This window comes from Leucoraja erinacea, chromosome 14 (genome assembly GCF_028641065.1).
Source record: "Leucoraja erinacea ecotype New England chromosome 14, Leri_hhj_1, whole genome shotgun sequence".
Taxonomy (NCBI): Eukaryota; Metazoa; Chordata; class Chondrichthyes; order Rajiformes; family Rajidae; genus Leucoraja; species Leucoraja erinaceus.
In genome coordinates, this window is record NC_073390.1 from 53,298,077 (window position 1) to 53,317,622 (window position 19,546).

At 42.9% G+C, this 19,546-nt stretch overlaps 1 protein-coding gene across 1 annotated transcript in view; it reads right to left on the minus strand.

Annotated features, from left to right (window-relative positions):
* Positions 1-175: 175 nt before the first annotated feature.
* Positions 176-19,546, minus strand: part of copb2 (COPI coat complex subunit beta 2) — a 29,429-nt gene continuing 10,058 nt past the window's right edge. The window contains exons 9-22 of the mRNA XM_055646424.1: positions 18,910-19,109; positions 17,625-17,735; positions 17,456-17,544; positions 16,706-16,812; positions 14,045-14,188; positions 13,094-13,224; positions 10,646-10,853; positions 8,452-8,562; positions 6,688-6,902; positions 4,639-4,731; positions 3,555-3,738; positions 3,394-3,456; positions 1,900-2,043; positions 176-601 (exon numbers count right to left, since the gene is read on the minus strand). Coding sequence (XP_055502399.1) covers positions 506-601; positions 1,900-2,043; positions 3,394-3,456; positions 3,555-3,738; positions 4,639-4,731; positions 6,688-6,902; positions 8,452-8,562; positions 10,646-10,853; positions 13,094-13,224; positions 14,045-14,188; positions 16,706-16,812; positions 17,456-17,544; positions 17,625-17,735; positions 18,910-19,109 — 1,896 coding nt within the window. The 3' untranslated portion in view covers positions 176-505. The remainder of the gene's footprint in view (positions 602-1,899; positions 2,044-3,393; positions 3,457-3,554; positions 3,739-4,638; positions 4,732-6,687; positions 6,903-8,451; positions 8,563-10,645; positions 10,854-13,093; positions 13,225-14,044; positions 14,189-16,705; positions 16,813-17,455; positions 17,545-17,624; positions 17,736-18,909; positions 19,110-19,546) is intronic.

A 19,546-nucleotide genomic window follows, 5' to 3' on the forward strand; every position in this document is an offset into this window, starting at 1 on the left:
GTTTGATTTTAAATATTTCACATATCTCAACCTGCACTTGGCAACCCATTTAAAATCAGTTTTACAGTTAAATTGCTTCTGAAGCCAACTTTTATCTTAAAGCTTTTCATAATAGTTGGATTAATAAAGCTAGTTTGAAGATGTACCCCACGTAAAAAAAAAAAACACGATACAATTATGCCAGTCATAGAAAAAGTATTGTTTTATTTGGAGTTAATCCAACACAACAGTATGAGCATTTCTATTCAGTTGTGAAACTGACAACTCACTACTTTACAGGTAAGGAAACAGTAGCCATGCAGCCTTGATGATCTTATAAACTGATCTGTCAACAGCGCTGCCTATTGTGTAGGACAAGTTACACTTAGGAATGTCACCCTGCTGCCTACTGAGCACTTACAATTTTAGAACTGTCCAAAGTTGAATAATTAACAAACCTTTAAGCAATTACTAATATTCATTCATGTGATAGAAATTTGGTCGTGTTTAAATATTAATTTTCAGCTTAATCATCCAGGAACTCTTCATCCAAGTTAATGTCAGAAGTGTCAATGTCATCCAGCTCCAGGTTATCTAGATCATCACCAAGGTCACTAAGAGACTGAACACAAGAGAACACAATTAAAATATATTTTCATGGTTACAGAAGCAATCAGAATCATTTTAATTTTACTGGGGAAGACGGCTAATTTAATCAATTCTATAGAAACTAGGTAAGGTATTCAATCAAGCAGGATTTGACAGACTTGCCAGTGGTGCTTTATAGCATTCAAATGCCAAAATAATAAGTTGTGACAACACTACTTTTGATGGAGTTTCCATTCATAACAAACTGAGATTCTGGCTAAATTTGTATCCAGCTTGCCACGGCCTCTAATCTCTTGCACATTTTCCTTTGGGGATTATGTGAAAGGCATTGCTGAAATCTACGTACATTGGCCTCATCAATATACTTTGGAACCACTTCAAAAAATTCCACCACGTTGGTCAGAGGGGATCTCCCAGTAACAACGGCATGCACACCATCTCTGATGAATCCCTGCTTTTCCAAGTCCAGTCTAATTCAGGACATGGGAACTTTGTTCAATAATTTCATCACCACTAATTTGTTTATATGCTCTGACTTTTTCCTTTTCTGCTTTACAAAATGGACAAAACAAGAACTAGGGGGAAATCCCATCTACTGTTTTCACACTTGTCCATTCAATCTCTTGAGAAAAGCAGGCTGATTTTACATAATTCTCATGACACTTTGATGGAATCAAGTTGAAGAAACCATGGCAGGAGGCACATTCCCCACCACTTATCCCCACACGGAGCTATTTTACCCACATTTTGTACTTTGTCAAGCTCCCTTTTTGGATTTTGCACTCACTGCATGTGCCAGCAATTTGTTCAATATGTCAACGATATTCAATCTGCTTTATACGAGTAACATGCATTTGGCAATTGGAAAAAGCCTACCATACGTGGCAAATCTAATCCATTTATTAATTCTAATCAATCAATTTCTACTAAAGGTCACATTTCCAAACAGTAAAATAAAGGCTCTTAGCCCCAAGTGGCTTTAGAAATAGACATCAAATGTCCATGATGTTGATTTTAATGGATTTGTACAACAGATCTGTTACTCTACTGGTAACCACATTCAGAGCCAGGATTATTAATAATATTTACTTCCCAATCACGCTTTTTTATCCAACATTAAATTTGTTACTACAGGGGGCCTTGTCAAATCCTTTCCTGAAAAAAACAATCAATTCAACTATATTGACTGTACTACTTCCAATGTTAGACAGTCCTTGTTTTCAGTGGGACCACAAATGTGATCCATATAAAATCTTGCATCAAAGGAATTGCTTAAATGAGCTGTACACGTGTACTATCCCCGCTTATTACCTTTCTAGTTTCAAGGTCGAATGAGTCAGCTGCAGCTTCCACAGAAACAGTTGGTAATTCCAATGCTGCTTTCACTTCTTCTATCACGGATGTAATTAGTGTGGATGTTACAGGAACTGCTTCTTCTCCGTCACTGGCAGATTTCTGCAATGTCAATTGATATCAAATGGAGATGCTTAATCTTAACACGAGCAAGTCGTTTTGTATACATTTGGAATAGGATGATATTTTATATCATTGGGGTCCAATAACAAATGGATCCTTTAATATAAATGTTGTTGGTACATGTAATCCTGCAGGGTTCAATTTCTGCCACAAGAGACTGCCACCGAGTACCCCGAGTGTGCATCAATGAGAGAACTTGAGTCGTTTTTGTTAGTTTAGAGATACAGTGGGAAACAGGCCCACCGAGTCTGTGCTGATCAGCGATAGAGAGATATAGATATGCCATTTATTGTCACTATACATGTACAATGAGATTGAAAGCAGCTCGTACTCGGTGCATACATATAATTTAGTACAAAATACAAGAAACAGAAAACAAAACAAAGGGAGAGGGGGGGGGATAGGTGCACAATTCTGCGGCGCTATATACATATCTATAAAGGCAAAATGGTGAAGGATGAATAGCTAGTATTCTTAGGCAGATGTTTAAAGATTATATTAAATATTAAAAATGTTTTTTAAAAAATGTTAAAAATCAGTTACAATACACATTACAGTTCCAAATTTCAGTACGTGGATAGAATAGATGGAAGTCCGGGTGTTGGGCTGTGAAGTCAGTGCATGTGTGAATTAAGAGTAGTAATGACTTTTGGAAAACAACTATTCCTAAGTCTATTTGTCCTAGATTTGATGCACCTATAGTGCCTTCCAGAGGGCAGCAGGTCGAACAGTCCAAACGCAGGATGGGAGCTGTCCTTGATGATATTCTTTGCCCTGCTAAGGCAGCGGGAGGTGTAAATATCCATCAGGGCTCGGTGGGCCCACAGAATATTCCACAGAATATTTTTTACTTAGTGACAAGGGGGTAATCGCGAGCAGGTCTGCATTTGGTTTTACTGGTTTCTTTCTTTCGATCCCCGTACGCCAGCACTATCCTGCACACTAGGAACAATTTACAATTCTTACCGAAGCTGATTAGCCTGCAAACCTACCAGTATGCCTTTTGAAAGTGGGAGGAAACCTGAGCACCCGGAGAAAACCCACGTGGTCACGGAGAGAACATACAAACTCTGCACACACAGCGCCCGTGGTCAGGATCAAACCTGAGTCTCTGGCGCTGTAAGGCAGCAACTCTACCGCTGTGCCACCCCAAGCTGAAAGCGTATTCACAACAGCAGGCTCTAGATTTTGGATTGTACTTCCCAACCTCAGGTTAAAACAGGTCTAATGACAAGCAATGTATTTTCAAAGTGACAGCTTTTAGAGGTTTCAATTATTTCAAACAGAAAATGCACTGGTTTCCCACTCAAGTATTTAATATCTAGTTACCTCCTCCAATGTTCCATGCACAGAGTCTTTCGATTCTTCAATAATATTCCTTTCTTCGTTTGGCTTTTGAACAAAAACAATGAAAGATGTGAACACCAGCGAGCCCATTTAAATTCAAATTCACAGCATTTTTAAAATGTAGAAGAATATTTTTTACTTACAGTGACAAGGGGGTAATCGCGAGCAGGTCTGCATTTGGTTTTGCTGCTTTCTTTCAAATACTGCTCAGCTGCAAAAGCCTCCTTTAGCCCAGGGAATAAGTTTTCATACTCTGTGGGGTCAGCGAGGGATTCTGCCGCCTTTTGGTTTATTTTAGCGAGGCTTTCCTTCCATAGTTTCACAACTCTAAAAGACAGGAAAATTCACATCAGAGCACACCTTGTATGCATGTCTTGTGTATTTGTGTGTTAGTGGCGGCGCCTAACGGCAGCGGCTCGACTACAGTCGTCTGTCTTTTTTTATTTTTGTCTTGTTAAATGTATGTCTTGAGTTAGTTTTTATTTATTTTTTAGTTGTGTATATGTGGGGGGTGGGGCTGATGGGAAACTGTTTAAATCTCTTCCCTGTGCGGGGACCCGACTATTCCCTGTCGGGTCTCGGATGTCGTTGGGCCTGACATCGTGGAGCCGGCGGAGACCTCCGGCCGGGACTAACCTGGGGGCTCCAGTTGCAGAGCCTGTGGAACTGACATCGCGGAGCTGGCCAACTTCGGAGCGGGGAGAGCTGTGGTGGCGCGCGGCTGCGACCCGACTTGTGGAGTTCGGAGGCACCGGCCGCAGACCCGGTGGACGGGAACATCGGGAGCTCGCAGGTCTCTGGTGGGAGACCGCTTTTCCGAGCTCCGCAACGGCGACTTCTCCCGCTGGAATCGCGGGTTTAAAGGACATGGAGCCGGGGCCTAACATCGCCCGGCGTGGCTTAAACGGCCTCAGAACTTACCATCGCCCGCCAGGGGCTTTAACGTCGGAGCCCCAGTTCGCCTCGACGCTGCAGTTGGACTGCTGGACCACGGGAGAAGGAACAAAGGGAAGATATAAAGACTTTGCCTTCCATCACAGTGAGGAGATGTTGGAGACTCACTGTGATGGATGTTTATGTAAACTGTGTTAAGTGTGGGTCTTGGATTGTTTTGTAATGTAAAAAACTGTAGAAATGATATTTCGTTCAAACCCAGGTTTGAATGACAATAAATAGCATTCAATTCTATTCTAATACCAAGAGAAAACTGCATCTGGTAACACATACCTGGAAACCTGACTGGGCAAGTAGGTTCTTGAGAAAAAGGCAGCTTCAGGGAGTCGTCCTGTTTTAATCAGCAATTCCAGACAATTGTCGAGCCTACATGGGGGATTTTCAGAAGAAAAGATAACGGCTGGTTTATACAGACTACTTAAATACACTTGAACATTTGAGTCAATTTTAATTATTTACTATTAAACTACTGTACAGGCAGTTCTGCTTTAACACACGCTTTCAAAACACCAATTGAATATAATGCGACTGATGAATTGGAGAATACCATTTGTATTACGTGGGCAGAATTGTTTTGACAGGTACAACATTAATTAACCGGCAACTGATGGTCTGGCAGTCCTTTAATCTGGACAAAATAAGGAGCGTGGCGCATGTGCTTTTGGAACTATTTACTTATTTGGTCATTGTTTAATTCTTTATATAAGGTGTATTGTTGAATTATTATACGTGACCTCTGTTAGTTCGGTAAAATGGATCATCTGGAAACAAGGGAACTGAAGGACCACTTAAAAGACACTTTGAAATCGACAAGCAGAGAAAAAGCTCTCTAGAAAAATAACTTTGGTAATGCAAGTCTGAAACACTCTAGCCCCAACGTCTTGTTTCCCCATTGACACAATCGTTTTACAACACGAGTTCCCACGGAAAATAGCAGAACTAATTTGAAATAAAACCATTAAATGAGCATAATGCGTAAAAAAAAAAAAAAACTGGTCCCACCAACAAATCTGGAGCTAGATACGAAAATGAATCTGGACTAAGGGTCTCGAAGCTTAAACTTGGCCCCTCAAATCTGGATCTTGGGATGAGTGGGAACAGATAACATTGTAATCAGCCATCTGAGACAAAAACAGACTTTGTGGAGCTGTAAAGATAGCACTTTCCTGGCTGAACTACAGCTATAATGGCAGGTCAGAGAATCGAAAAATCCTCACAAGATTTAAATTTAATGCGAGGGAGGAATTCGTCAAAGATGTCAGAAATTGTTCATGCCTGGGCTACGTCATTATACCTTGCCATTAATCTAGGAATAGTCATAAAGAATGGATATTTTGGAGCCATTCGGGTGAGAAACCCATCTCAAAATGGTCAGAATTCAAGAGTTGGTTCTCCATGCACCATAAATGTCAGGGTGGGCTGGTTGAGCCTCCTGTTTCTGTGTGTAATCTCCATTATGTACTACATTTAGTTTTGTGCACCAACCAGCAAGAAGAAAGCACAGATTCTCAGTATGAAACAACAGATTCACCAAAATGAATTCTGGGTTTCAGGGCATCAGTTACAAAACCAGGTTGCATTAACCTGACATGCATTCCCTTGAACGTAAGAGGACTGAGGATGATCTGATTGTGGTATTTAAATTCACAGAATTAAAAAAAAAAAAAAGCTGAAAGGATAGACAGCGAGACTTCTGATAGAAGTATCCAATATAGGAAACATTAGAAGTAGTAGGCATGTAAATTATTGGTTGATGGTTTTGATAATGTCATCCTGGAATTATATCATTAATTATTTAAGAAGGAACTGCAGATGCTGGAAAATCGAAGGTAGACAAAAGTGCTGGAGAAACTCAGCGGGTGCAGCAGCATCTATGGAGCGAAGGAAATAGGCAACGTTTCGGGGCGAAACCCGGAAGGAAATAGGCAACGTTTCGGGCCGAAACCCGGAAGGGTTTCGGGCTGAAACGTTGCCTATTTCCTTCGCTCCATAGATGCTGCTGCACCCGCTGAGTTTCTCCAGCTTTTTTGTGTACCTTCGATTTTCCAGCATCTGCAGTTCCTTCTTAAACACCTATGTCTATGAAACTGCCAGGAGAATTTGTAGTGTTTAAGAAGGAACTGCAGATGCTGGAAAAACGAAGGTACACAAAAAAGCTGGAGAAACTCAGCGGGTGCAGCAGCATCTATGGAGCGAAGGAAATAGGCAACGTTTCGGGCCGAAACCCTTCTTCAGAATTAATTATATGAATGCAGCTACTATTTCCATATCATCTGCTGTTTTGAAAGGCATTACATTAAGGTCAATAATAAGCGTACTTACTTTCCTTGCATGAAGTACGTCATAAAGGCCACATTGTTTTTGCCATCTTTTTCAACTACTTCTGCTAACTTGTCAACCATTGGAGCATTGCCTGAAGCAGTGGCCAGCAGCAATAGTCCACCATAGTCCTGAGCATGGTGCAAACACTCTTGGGCAAGAGAAAACTGGCACTTGCTAATTGCAAGCTCTGCCAACTGCTTCCATTTCAGTTCTGACTGTGAACATAAAATGACAACATTTGCACTTTAATTTAAACTAATGGTAAATTAATTAGATAGACCATTTTGAAGTTATAAAATTATGCTTGGATTGCCTTGATATTTGGGACAGCACAGTGGTGCAGCGGGTAGAGCTGCTGCCTCACAGCACCAGAGACCGGAGTTCAGCCCGACCTTGATTGCTGCCTGCGTCAAATTTATGATCAAGTCACTTTCTTCAGGGGTGCTTCAGTTTCTTCACCAAACACATGTGAGTTTGTAGGTTAATTTGCCTCTGCATGTGTTTAGGGAGTTGGTGTGAAAGTGGGATAACATAAAACTAGTGTTTATGGGTGTTCTACCTTCAGGTAGAAGGTACAGGAGCCTGAAGACTGCAACTACCAGGTTCAGGAATAGCTACTTCCCCACAGCCATCAGGCTATTAAACTTGGCTCAGACAAAACTCTGAACATTAATAGCCCATTATCTGTTATTTGCACTTTATCATTTTATTTATTCATGTGTGTATTTACATATATAATAGTATATGGACACACTGATCTGTTCTGTAGTCAATGCCTACTATGTTCTGTTGTGCTGAAGCAAAGCAAGAATTTCATTGTCCTATCAGGGACACATGACAATAAACTCTCTTGACTTGATCTACGGATGGTGTGAACTCGATGGGCTGAAGGGCGTTTCTAAGCTATATCTTTCAATCAATCGAGGCCATTGAATCAGAGCTGTAGATTGTGGAACAGGCTCTTCACCAAGGTCACAATGACCATCAAGTACCCATTTATACTTATCTTGTTTTATTCTCTCACAGTCTGTTTAACTCCCTCAAGATTCCACCACTAATCCACACATTAATGACAATTTACAGTGGACATTTAACCAACCAACCAACCGATAAGAGTTGGGAGTTAATCACAATACCTGAAGGAAGTCTATGTGTTCACAGAGATGATTCCACACAAACAATATCAGAGATCAGGAGTGAACTTGGGACGTTTGGGAAGTAAGGCAACAGCTTCACTTGTTGAGCCACTATCTCCTTGTTATAATATATACAAAATGGAGTTGAATATCAGCTACAAGTGTGATTAGGCATATATTGCTTTTTGAATATTGTAAACTACCCAAAAACACTTAGTTTGGTTTTAATTTCGAGATACAGGGTGGAAAGAGGCTCTACGTCCCATGGGATCCTGCTGACCAGTGGTCCCTGTACAGTAGTACTATCCTACACACGAGGGACAATTTACAATTTTATCAAAGTCAATTAGCCTATAAACCTGTGGGATGAAACTGGAGCACCTGGAGAAAACCCACATGGTCACGGGGTGGAACATGCAAACTCCGTACAGACAGCACCCGTAGTCACGATCGAACCTGGGTCTCTGGCCCTGCTATTGCAGCAACTCTACCACTGCACCACCGTGCTGCCCCAAATTAATGGATTTATAATTAAGCTTAATATAATTAATCATAGGCATACAATTACCGAATTAAATAATTCAACTTTCAATGTAACTGAGTTTTAAACTGAGAGGCCATGAGTTACCTCTGCTTCCACAGCCAATTGATAAGCGATCTTAAGTTCACCCAGCTGCAGTGCGAGTTCGAAGCGGTGTTCTGGATCAGTTGACACAGCCAGAGCCTGTGATTTGAAACCCTGTGTAAAGGAAAAGAAAGCTAGTTGAACATTTTGTGACAAATACATTCTAGCTTCCAAAGCTGTCCAAGATACTACAGGGAAAATCTTTCAGGCGTACATTTTTATTGTGGTGAGCACCACTGCTGTATGGATTAAAAAACAAACTGGTGGAGGAACTCAGTGGAGCTCCTTCAGCAGTTCATTTTTTCCCCACAAGATGCCTGCATCTGTAGTCTCTTCCGTCCCCATTGATGTATTATCTAACCGTTTTGGTGCTATTCAGACTAAAAATAGCAGATTTGATTCATTCTGCAGCTAAATCTACTGATGAACTACTTTACGGTAGGCGGCACGACTCTCGTCAGCAGCGGCCTCTGCAGCCCGTCTGCGTTTTTATTATTTTTTGTCTATGTTTTTATGTAGTTTTTGTTTTTTGTTTGGTTCTGGGGTAGTGTGTGTGGTGTGTGGGGGGGGGGGGGGGGGGGGGGGTGGGAGGGGGGTGGGGGTGGGGGGTAATCTCTCCCTGCAAACTGTGGAGGATACTCAGTGGAAACCTCCATTTTCATTGTGGTGAGACCGCTCCTGTTGGATTAAAAAACAAACTGGTGAGGAACTCAGTGGAGCTCCTTCAGCAGTTCATTTTTTTCCCCACAAGATGCCTGCATCTGTAGCTGCTCTTCCGTCCCCATTGATGTATTATCTAACCGTTTTGGTGCTATTCAGACTAAAAATAGCAGATTTGATTCATTCTGCAGCTAAATCTCCGTGAACTACTTTACGGTTAGGGCTCTCGTCAGCAGCGGCCTCTGACCTCCGTCTGCGTTTTTATTATTTTTTGTCTATGTTTTATGTAGTTTTTGTTATTTGGAGGTTGGGGTATGTGGTGCGGGGGGGAGGGGGGGGGGGGGGGGGTGGGGGGGGGGGGGGGGGGGGGGGGGTGGGGGGGGGGGGGTGGGGGGGGGAGGGGGTAACTTTTAATCCCTCCCTGCACGGGAGACCTGACCATTTCTTTGTCGGGTCTCCGTTGTCATTGGGGCTGCAACAAGGAGCGGCCTCCAACAGGAGAAGACCGGGGGCTCTGGTGCCGACGACTCACCTCACCGTCGCGGAGTTGGCCGAGTCCAGAGCGGGTGGAACGGTGGTGGAGGCTTGCTGCTGCTGCTGCGGCGGCCCGACCTCTTGGATTCGGAGGGCTGCAACTGCGGGTCTGGCGGACGGGGGCACGGGTGCCCGAGGGTCCCTGGAGGGAGACCGCTTTTCAGGGCTCTCGCAACGGCGACTTCTCCCGCCCGAGTTGCGGGGTTGAAGAGCTCCTGGAGTGGGGTTTGACATCACCGCCCCGCGCGGCTTGGAATGGCCGCGGGACTCTGCGAGCGCCCGCCGGGGGCTCTAACATCAAGAACCCGGTGTGCGACCTTGCACCACCCGCGTGGCTTTAATGGCCTCGGGACAATCGCCATCGCCAACCGGGGGCTTTGACGTTGCCATCGGGGGGGGGGGGGGGGGGGGGGGGGGAGCCCGGGGGGGCTTGAAGGTTTTTTGGCCTTCCATCACAGCGATGTGATGGATGTTTATGTAAATTATGTTGTGTCTTGGGTCTATTTGTTTGTAATGTATGGCTGCAGAAACGCGCAAATAAATTGAATTGAATTTATATAGCCGGGGGCTCCAACGTGCAAGTAACTCTGCGGTGTGCGATCTTTGCAGAATACCCGGCGTGGCTTTTTTGGCTCGAACGGGACAATCGCCATCGCCAACCGGGGGCTTTGACTTTGACTCTGACATGGGGGGGGGGGGGGGGGGGAAAGTGAGGGGGGAGAAAAAGTTTATTTGGCCTTCCATCACAGCTATGTGATGGATGTTTATGTAAATTATGTCGTGTCTTGGGTCAATTTGTTTGTAATGTATGGCTGCATCGGTCAAGAAAATACTGCAACAAGACTAACAACTTCAAAAATGACATGTTGGTATTCAGCAGTTCTACCTTTGGTATAAATCAGAGACTGAAAGCTGTGTACAATTCTGCTCAGACATGCCTCTATTAAACAAAACTCATCTACAGAGAGCCCATGTCAACTGCTATAACAAGGTATCAACTAACCTGTTTCTCTAGGAAGTGGGCTACTCTTGTCCTCTGCTCCTTGGGAATGGTTGGAAGAACTTTGTCAGCCATGGAAAAGTCCCTCCTCATGACTGCTGTTTGATACTCAAGGACAGAGACAAGCAGTGAATAGCTGACAATGTTCAACTCTTTGTCTCCCAAATACAATCGATTGTCCTTTGGGATATAACCCAGAAGATACATAGTCCTGAAAAAATAACGTTGAAATAGGATGAAAGTGTCAACACACGTTCTTAATGAAAAATATGGATTTTGAAATATGGTTCGGAATTTTGTAAATAAATATTTTAAATAGACATTTGCCATTTTTCACTCAGTACAAAGATCCTGAAGCCTGTATTGATTAGATAAAAGGCTGCTCAAGGAGTACTGAAGGCCGTTGAAATTGGAGGTGAAAAGGTAAGTGGTAGTGGTGGGGAATAGTATGGTCATGAAGGAAATGATCCTTTAACTGCCAACCTTAAGTTACAAAGATGGTGCTGCTGGTGCAGTCTGGACTGGTCCTTGTGAAAGTGAGCTTGTGCAAATGCTCGGAAGACCAGTGACAGAGAACAGAGATTTCTTTGAAACCAGGACTGATATTAGAAGGCAGGATTTCAATGATGCTACTCAGGTTGGTACCCAAGATGGGAGCAAATTAGTTTGTAGCCCAAGGATCAGAAGGTTTAATATATGATGGAAAGAATGGCATGGGATTTGAAGGTTTTGATTCATGGGTTAGTAAGTACTGTGACATCTGTTCTGTTACTACTACCACCACTCAAATTACACAGGAACCATTGTCGTCATAAATCATTTAGGTTCTTTATAGAGATCATGGAATGTCATCTGGTGAGTTGAGCTAAGAAAGAGTAAAATGAAAACCTTTAACAATATAACCTTCTGTGGCCTTAAACATTGTGGCTTTAAACAACTAACTTTCTGGTGGAGCAAATATTTGTTCGAAAGGTAGATACAAGATGCTGGAGTAAATCAGTGGTTCTGGCAACATCTCTGGAGAAAATAGATAGGTGACATTTCGGATCGGAACCTTCAGATGTTTCTTACAAAGTGATAGCTGTAAAAAAGGTAAGAACCTATTACAATCACATAGGGCCTTGAAAACTCACACCTGTGTACTGTGTGATGCACAGTTTTGATTTCCTTGCCCCAGAGACAATGTAATTACCTTTCAGAGAGTAGGATTTATGCTCTGTGGACTGATTCCTGGGTTGCAGGAATGGAATTAGAAGATTTATCAATCTTCACTGTCTCAATTATTGTGTTTCATAACTCGGATTCTTGGACTGTTCTGTGCCATTTTGTAATCTGCATCCTTTAAGTAATAATGTTTTATTTTTTTTTAAAGACTTTTCTGACTTTTAGACAGGAAGTGAAGATGAATCCATTCAGACAATGTGCACTTTAACCACATGTGATTTTTTTCCATTTACAAATCTCAAATTGTGGAGTACAGATGTAAATAAATAAATGATGGGTCTTTGTCCCAAACATTATGGAGGGCATTGTATGTAGCAGGTAACATTAATTAGCACAGATCAAATGTTGATCTGAATGGAAGTCAGGAAAGCCTTAAAGAAAGCAAATGATTATCCTTTGGCTAGAGGGCAGGGAACAAAAACTAGCAGGATATCTGCTCTGCCCACTGATTCCTGCTTGATGGTGCAGGTGAGTAATGCAAGGTGAAAGTAGATTTGGGCTTGTCTGCAGCTGTATAGGGCTCTGGTGAGACCACATCTGGAGTATTGTGTACAGTTTTGGTCTCCTAATTTGAGGAAGGACATCCTTGTGATTGAGGCAGTGCAGCGTAGGTTCACGAGATTGATCCCTGGGATGGCAGGACTGTCATATGAGGAAAGATTGAAAAGACTAGGCTTGTATTCATTGGAGTTTAGAAGGATGAGGGGGGATCTTAAAGAAACAGAGACAATTATAAAAGGACTGGACAAGCTAGATGTAGGTAAAATGTTCCCAATGTTGGGCGAGTCCAGAACCAGGGGCCACAGTCTTAGGATAAAGGGGAGGTCATTTAAGACTGAGGTGAGAAAATCGTTTTCACCCAGTGAGTTGTGAATTTGTGGAATTCCCTGCCACAGAGGGCAGTGGAGGCCAAGTCACTGGATGGATTTAAGAGAGAGTTAGATAGAGCTCCAGGGGCTAGTGGAGTCAAGGGATACGTTTCTATTCCCTCCCAGCTCTGGAGATGATGAAAAAAAAAATGTTTTTAAATGGAGAAAGAATGGAAACAGTCTGCCGTTCACAAGAATGTCAGACTTTTGAATTTAATATTATAGGAGTTTGCGTGTAGGTATGCTGGGTATTTGTAATCTAGGAAAAGCCTGTGATTGTACTCGATGTACAATGGTGGAATATTTTGTTGATTTTTCTATGATCTCCACACAATTTCCCAACGTCTGTGCCACTCACCTGTCAAGATGGGCAATGGTGACAATCTCTCCACCAACATAGTAATTAAGCCTGTTCACAGAGCTGGTGTAGATAAAACAGTCTCCCACCCATAATCCCGTCTTCACGATTTCTTGAATCTCACCAAGAACCTAGAGAAGGCATGCCCAAAGAAATAAACAAATTCGATAACTCAACCATGGGGGCTTTCCTCAGTCCTAAGCAACGGACTGTTGAGGTTTTATGCAACATATATATCGCATCTTGAACTGAGAATAGTCTATTGAAACAGATTTTACAGTCCAGGTTTAGTGATATAGCATGGACACAAGACATTCAGACCACCAAGTCCACACCAATCACCCATTCACAATATTTCTACATTATTCCTCTTTCCCCTCCACTACATACGCACTAGGGGAAATTTGCAACGGCCTAATTAGCCTACAAACCCCGCATGGTTTTGGGATGTGGGAGGAGACCAGAGCACCCAGAGGAAACGCATTCAGCAACAGCGGGAACATGCAAACTCCACACAGATAGCACTTGAGGCCAGGATCCAACCTAGGACTCTGGTACTGTGTCTACCAGCTATGGCACTGCTACCACAAATGTCAAAGCAAATATTGTGAACCTGTTACACTAAAAGTCCTGTCCCACTGTACGAGTTAATTCAAGAGTTCTCCCGGGTTTGCCATGATTTGAACTCGGAGATTTACGGTAATGGTCGCTCGTAGGTACTCGGGGCTCTGGTGGACATTTTCCAACATGTTGAAAAATCTTCACGAGTCTTCCCAAGCTTGCCGCGTTTCCCGAGTACCTGCCGTTAGCGTTACGAGCCGCTAAGAGACGTCCCCGAGCTCCGACGTACATTCTACGTGCTTCCACGAGTTTGATTTTTTTTTTTAAACTTGGGAGAGCTCTTGAATGAACTCGTACAGTGGGACAGGGCTATTAGTGCTGCCAACTTACCTCAAATGCATCTTCAATGCCGTCCTCTGTAACCCCCTCGTGTGTTTCCTGTGCTGAAGCCACCTTTTCAGAAAGGTATTTCAAAATGAAAAAGGAATCTTCTGTGGCAATGCAAACCAATTCACCGGAATCGGACCAGAATATCTGAAAGAAAAAGGTATAACATTTTGTTAATTGGTGTCAAGTTTATTAACATCACTGTAAAATGATATCATTATATAAACCACAAGTACCAGTTTGAATACTTTTTATGCCTATGCAATGGAAGTGAAAACCTGTCCTGAATTTCTACCTGTGATAGCTATCCAGTGATCTTTCGAGAGAAATGGATGAATATGTACATAGTAAAAACACAATCAGTCTTGACCAAGATGCCACAACAGCAGGCTAATTAGCCAAGTTCAGCGAAGTGATCGCCCAGTCTACTGAACACCTACGCTCTGCAGTCCTCCTGAACCTACCTGATCTCCCTGTTGCCAAACACTTTAATTCTCCTTCCCATTCCCACACAGACCTCTCTGTCCCAGGTCTCGTCCATTGTCAGAGTGAGACGAAGCACAAATTGGAGGAACAGCATCTCATATTGTGCTTGGGCAGCTTACAGCACAGTAGGTGTCGTCACCGACGTTGCAGCGGCCCCTGCAGCCTGTCTGTTTTTTTTTATTTTTTGGCCAGTTGAATGTAGTTTGTTGTGTTCTTTTTGTATTGTTTTTGGCTATGTATACAATCAATCAATCAATACAATCAGTTTTATTCATTACATTGCACATAAAGTGCAAGTGAAATGAATTTGCCAGCAGCGGTACAATGATAAAGAACACACAAAAACACACAAAAAATTGAACACAAACATCCACCACAGCATTTATCACTGTGGTGGAAGGCACAAAGTTTGGCCAGTCCTCCTCCATTTCCCCCCGTGGTCGGGACCTCAACCCTCCACAGCCGTTGCTGCGGGCGTCCAGATGTGCAGACACGGTAAAGCCCAGAATCGGCTCTTCCCCACCGGAGACTGCGGCTTCAGGTTGGTGTAGGCCGCAGGCAGGTGGTCGAAGATTTAAAGTCCCTGCCGCATCGCAGGGCCGGCAGTCGAAGCTCCCCTCCAGGGGTCCCTGGCGAGGGACCCCCCTCCTGATGGTAAGTCCACGCCGGGCCCGCGGTAGAAGTAGGCCGCAGGCCGGCGGTGGAAGCTTCTTATATTTGGGGGGGGACGGGGGAACTTTTAAATCTCTTCCCTGCACGGGAGACCCGACCTTTATCCTGTCGGGTCTCCGTTGTCGTTGGGGCCTAGTACCGTGGAGCAGCCTCCAACCGGAATGACCTGGGGGCTCCAGTCGTGGAGCCTGCGGACTACTCACCATCATGGGGCTGGCCAGCTTCGGAGCAGGGAGAGCGGTGGTAGCTCGCTGCTGCAAAAACTGTGAGAAAAACTGTTTCCTCGTCTCCGTTCTAAATGTCTTACTCCTTATTCTCAAACTGTGGCTCCTGGTTCTAGACTCCCCCAACATCGGGAACATGTTTCCTGCCTCTAGTGTGTCCAAGCCCTTAACAATGTTATGTTTCAATGAGATACCCTCTCATCCTTCTAAACTCCAAAGTGTACAAGCCCAGCTGCTCCATTTTCTCAGACTCACTACTCTCTGTGAGAAAAAGTGTTTCCTCGTCTCCGTTCTAAATGTCTTACTCCTTATTCTCAAACTGTGGCTCCTGGTTCTAGACTCCCCCAACATCGGGAACATGTTTCCTGCCTCTAGTGTGTCCAAGCCCTTAACAATCTTATATGTTTCAATGAGATCTCCTCTCAGCATTCTACACTCCAGAGTGTACAAGCCCAGCTGCTCCATTCTCTCAGCAAATGACAGTCCCGCCATCCCAGGAATTAAACTTGTAAACACACGCTGCACTCCCTCAATAGCAAGAATGTCCTTCCTCAAATTAGGGGACCAAAACTGCACACAATACTCTAGGTGTGGTCTCACTAGGGCTCTGTACAACTGCAGAAGGACCTCTTTGCTCCTATATTCGATTCCTCTTGTTATAAAGGCCAACATGCCATTTGCTTTCTTCACTGCCTGCTATACCTGCATGCTTACTTTCATAGACTGATGTACAAGGGCCCCCAGATCCCGCTGTACTTCGCCTTTTCCCAACACGACACCATTTAGATAGTAAGATATAAAGCTTTTAGGTAGGCATATGGCAGTGCATGTAATAGAGGGATACGGATCAGATACAGGCAGATGAGATCAGTTTAACTTGGCATCATGTTCGGCACATACATTGTTGGACAAAGGGCCCGTTTATGTGCTGTACTGATCTATGTTCTGTGTGTTTCATTCAGGCTCCCATCAGGATCATGATAAATAATTGTGGTCACCAAGCTGCAACAGTACAAGCATGCACAAGGCAGACAATCTCAGACACCCTCCGCAACAAACCACCATTGCAATTGCTCTCAAACTACACCATTCAAAGGATCATATAACCATCCTGTATCATTTGCTCAGGATAAACCCAAGTAGGTTGCTCCAAAGGAAATATATTCCGTTACAATTCCAAAAAAGGATATTTAGTCAATGGAGCTGGGCAGGACAATTAACTTGGAACATTCTCATGTTGATCACGAATAATAGGTCCCAATTGTTAGAATATGGCACTTACAAATTTGGGCTGTATTTCTATTCTGCGTACGAGTTCAGTGCTGTCCCAGTCATAAAATGCCAGGCCACTTATTGACCGCACTCCGAGGAGGAACCCGCCATAGATGCCTGTGTGTGCATAAGAAAACCATGAAATTATCAGATTCAAGTAAGAATGTTACATCTTATTTTTTTTAATGTGTTTATGCAATCACTGAAAAAATGGACAAAAGAAAGTCACGGCTGACATGGTAATATTTTCTATTTACAATTTTTGGATCCCAGCATATGCTCCAAAGATGTCTAGTTTCCAGTCCTCTCCCTTAACCAACATAAACTATACTCACCTTCCCATTATATCACTCTGAGCGCAGAGTCACTAAGTACATTATGAGCAAATATATTTGGAGAAAACATCTATCTCAATATGTTACATAGATGTATATTTGTTTTTATTCGGGGGGGGGGGGAACAGGGTAAAGTTCCATTAACTGCTCATAACTCGATGAGCATAGCTATCACAATGTTTAAACAACATTTGGGCAGGTACGTGGATAGCTTAGGTTTAATGGGATATGGCAGGGATAACGTAGGCGGGTGGGACTAATGTCAGCGGGGCATGTTGGTGGGCAAGTTGGGCCAAAGGCCCGGTTTCCACACTGTATGACTCTAAATGATGAATAGACAGTTTTCAAAGAGCCACAGTTCTATTAATTTTGTTTAAAAGTTTCCTTAAAGACATGCAAGTGTAATATATCCTACAATTAGTTACCTTCTGCTCCAAAGTCAGGCTTAAATGATTTCTTTTCTTTGAAATTCTTGAAGATCTTTACCACACTGTTGCTTTCCCTAATTGAATATCTGAAAAGGGAAACACATCCGTTAGTCATTTATTTGTGGATCAGAGATTGAGATCACCTTGTATCTTGAATTTTACTTACTCAGAGGAATCGTGCGCCCATACAAACTCCTGTGCAGATCCAAAGCTCTTATTTCGCAAAGCCATCGCAGTGTAGATAATGTATTCACCATCACCACAGACCACAACAAATCTAAATACCAACATGGAAATTAATTTATGAACACAAATGTTGCATTAATAAAACTGATGGTTCAAATACTCAACACATAAAATATCAACTCAAAGTAAGGAATTCTTGGAATGATAGCCAACAGCTCAAAATATTCTTTATAACATCTGTACAATCAGTTAGCACTGAAGTAAGGCAACAAACGGCAATATTAAGAATATTAAATCCCTTAATATGAAAGAGCAACAATGGCTTATTTTCTCTTGCGGTTTTGTTATTTACCTTTGCTGGTGTGATGATGGAAAGAGTTACCAAATGTCCTTAACAATATTAATCATATGATTGCCTGAAAATTATAACCACTTTATATGACATGGTCACTGCGAATGGTACACTAAAAAAAAGTAGCCTATCATGTTTAAGATAACAGTGCAACGAGTAAGAAAATCCAATTTACTTGAATCATAAACAAATTAGGATAATTTTAAATATTTTTTATTCATCTAACAGATAAATGTGTTTGTGATTGGTACCGATTTTTGTCTTACTCCAAAATAAATATTCAATTGTCCAAGTCAATTTTACTCTATGGAGTTAAGATTTGTTTAAATGTGTAGATAGGAACTGCAGATGCTGGTTTATACCAAAGATAGACACAAAATGCTGGAATAACTCAGTGGGTCAGGAAGTGGAACCCTTCATCAGACTCAAGGGCCTGTCCCACCAGTATGTGACTGCATGCGGCAAGCGCGACCAAACCAGAAGCGGGGGCCGTGCGGAGGCCGAGTGATTGACATGAAGTTCGAGCGAAGTCCGCAGGAAGTTCGGCGTCGAGGCGGCTGCGGGCCGGCAGGACGTTGCCGCGCGGAATTTTTGAACACAATCAGTTTTTCGGAGCCTCGCGCGATGTCGGGACCAGCTCCGCACAACTCCATACGGCTCCGGCGATCGAAGTGGGACCGGCCCCGCGAGCCGTACGGCTCAAGTGACCACGTTAGGTCGCGCTTGCCGCATGGAGTCGCATGCTCGTGGGACAGGCCCTTAAGTCTTTCAGTTCTTTCAGTCTGAAGAAGCATCCTGACCCAAAACGTAATCCATCCTTTTCCCCCCAGAGAAGCTGCCTAACCCACTGAGTTACACCCACACTTCATGTCTATCTAAGCTTTGATTAAACTGGGAGATATTGAAGCCATACCTTCCATTGGGGTTGTGTTGAATTGATTGTGGATAGATCTCACAGCTTCCCATGTCTTTCACAGCCAAAGGTAGTCTTTCACCATCTTTTATCTCAGCATCGCCCATTGCTTTGAGGTTGGCCTGCTGAACTTCAGAATGCTTGGCCCAGATAATTTTACCACTGGCATCCATAGACATTGCTGGTTCCTCTCGGCCAAGCTGAAACCACCGTGAAAATGTTATTCAATACCAGCATCTTTCTTTACTTTTGAAAACGAAGAAAGAGCAATGCAGGCAATAAATGGTTTAAAAAGTTCTTCAATTAAAATAAAAATATTACAAATTAAGACATTTGCTTTTGGTTGAAGAATGATTTGAGGAGCAATGAGTTAGCATGGGCCTCTTTCAACTTGTGTCTAAGTTCAAATCTAGACCTAGTAAGAACTAAAATCAAGTTTTTTATTAGTTGGAAGGGGCTCAGAAAATAAGATTCAATAGCCTCATTACACATAAATAGCGCATTGTCAAGTTAACTACCCACAATGTAGAATAATCTGATGAAGGCAATAGCAATTTTCATATTTCATATGAAATTTCATATTTCATATATCACTGATATTTGACTGAGAATACTTTGCGTATACATCTGGAAGCCA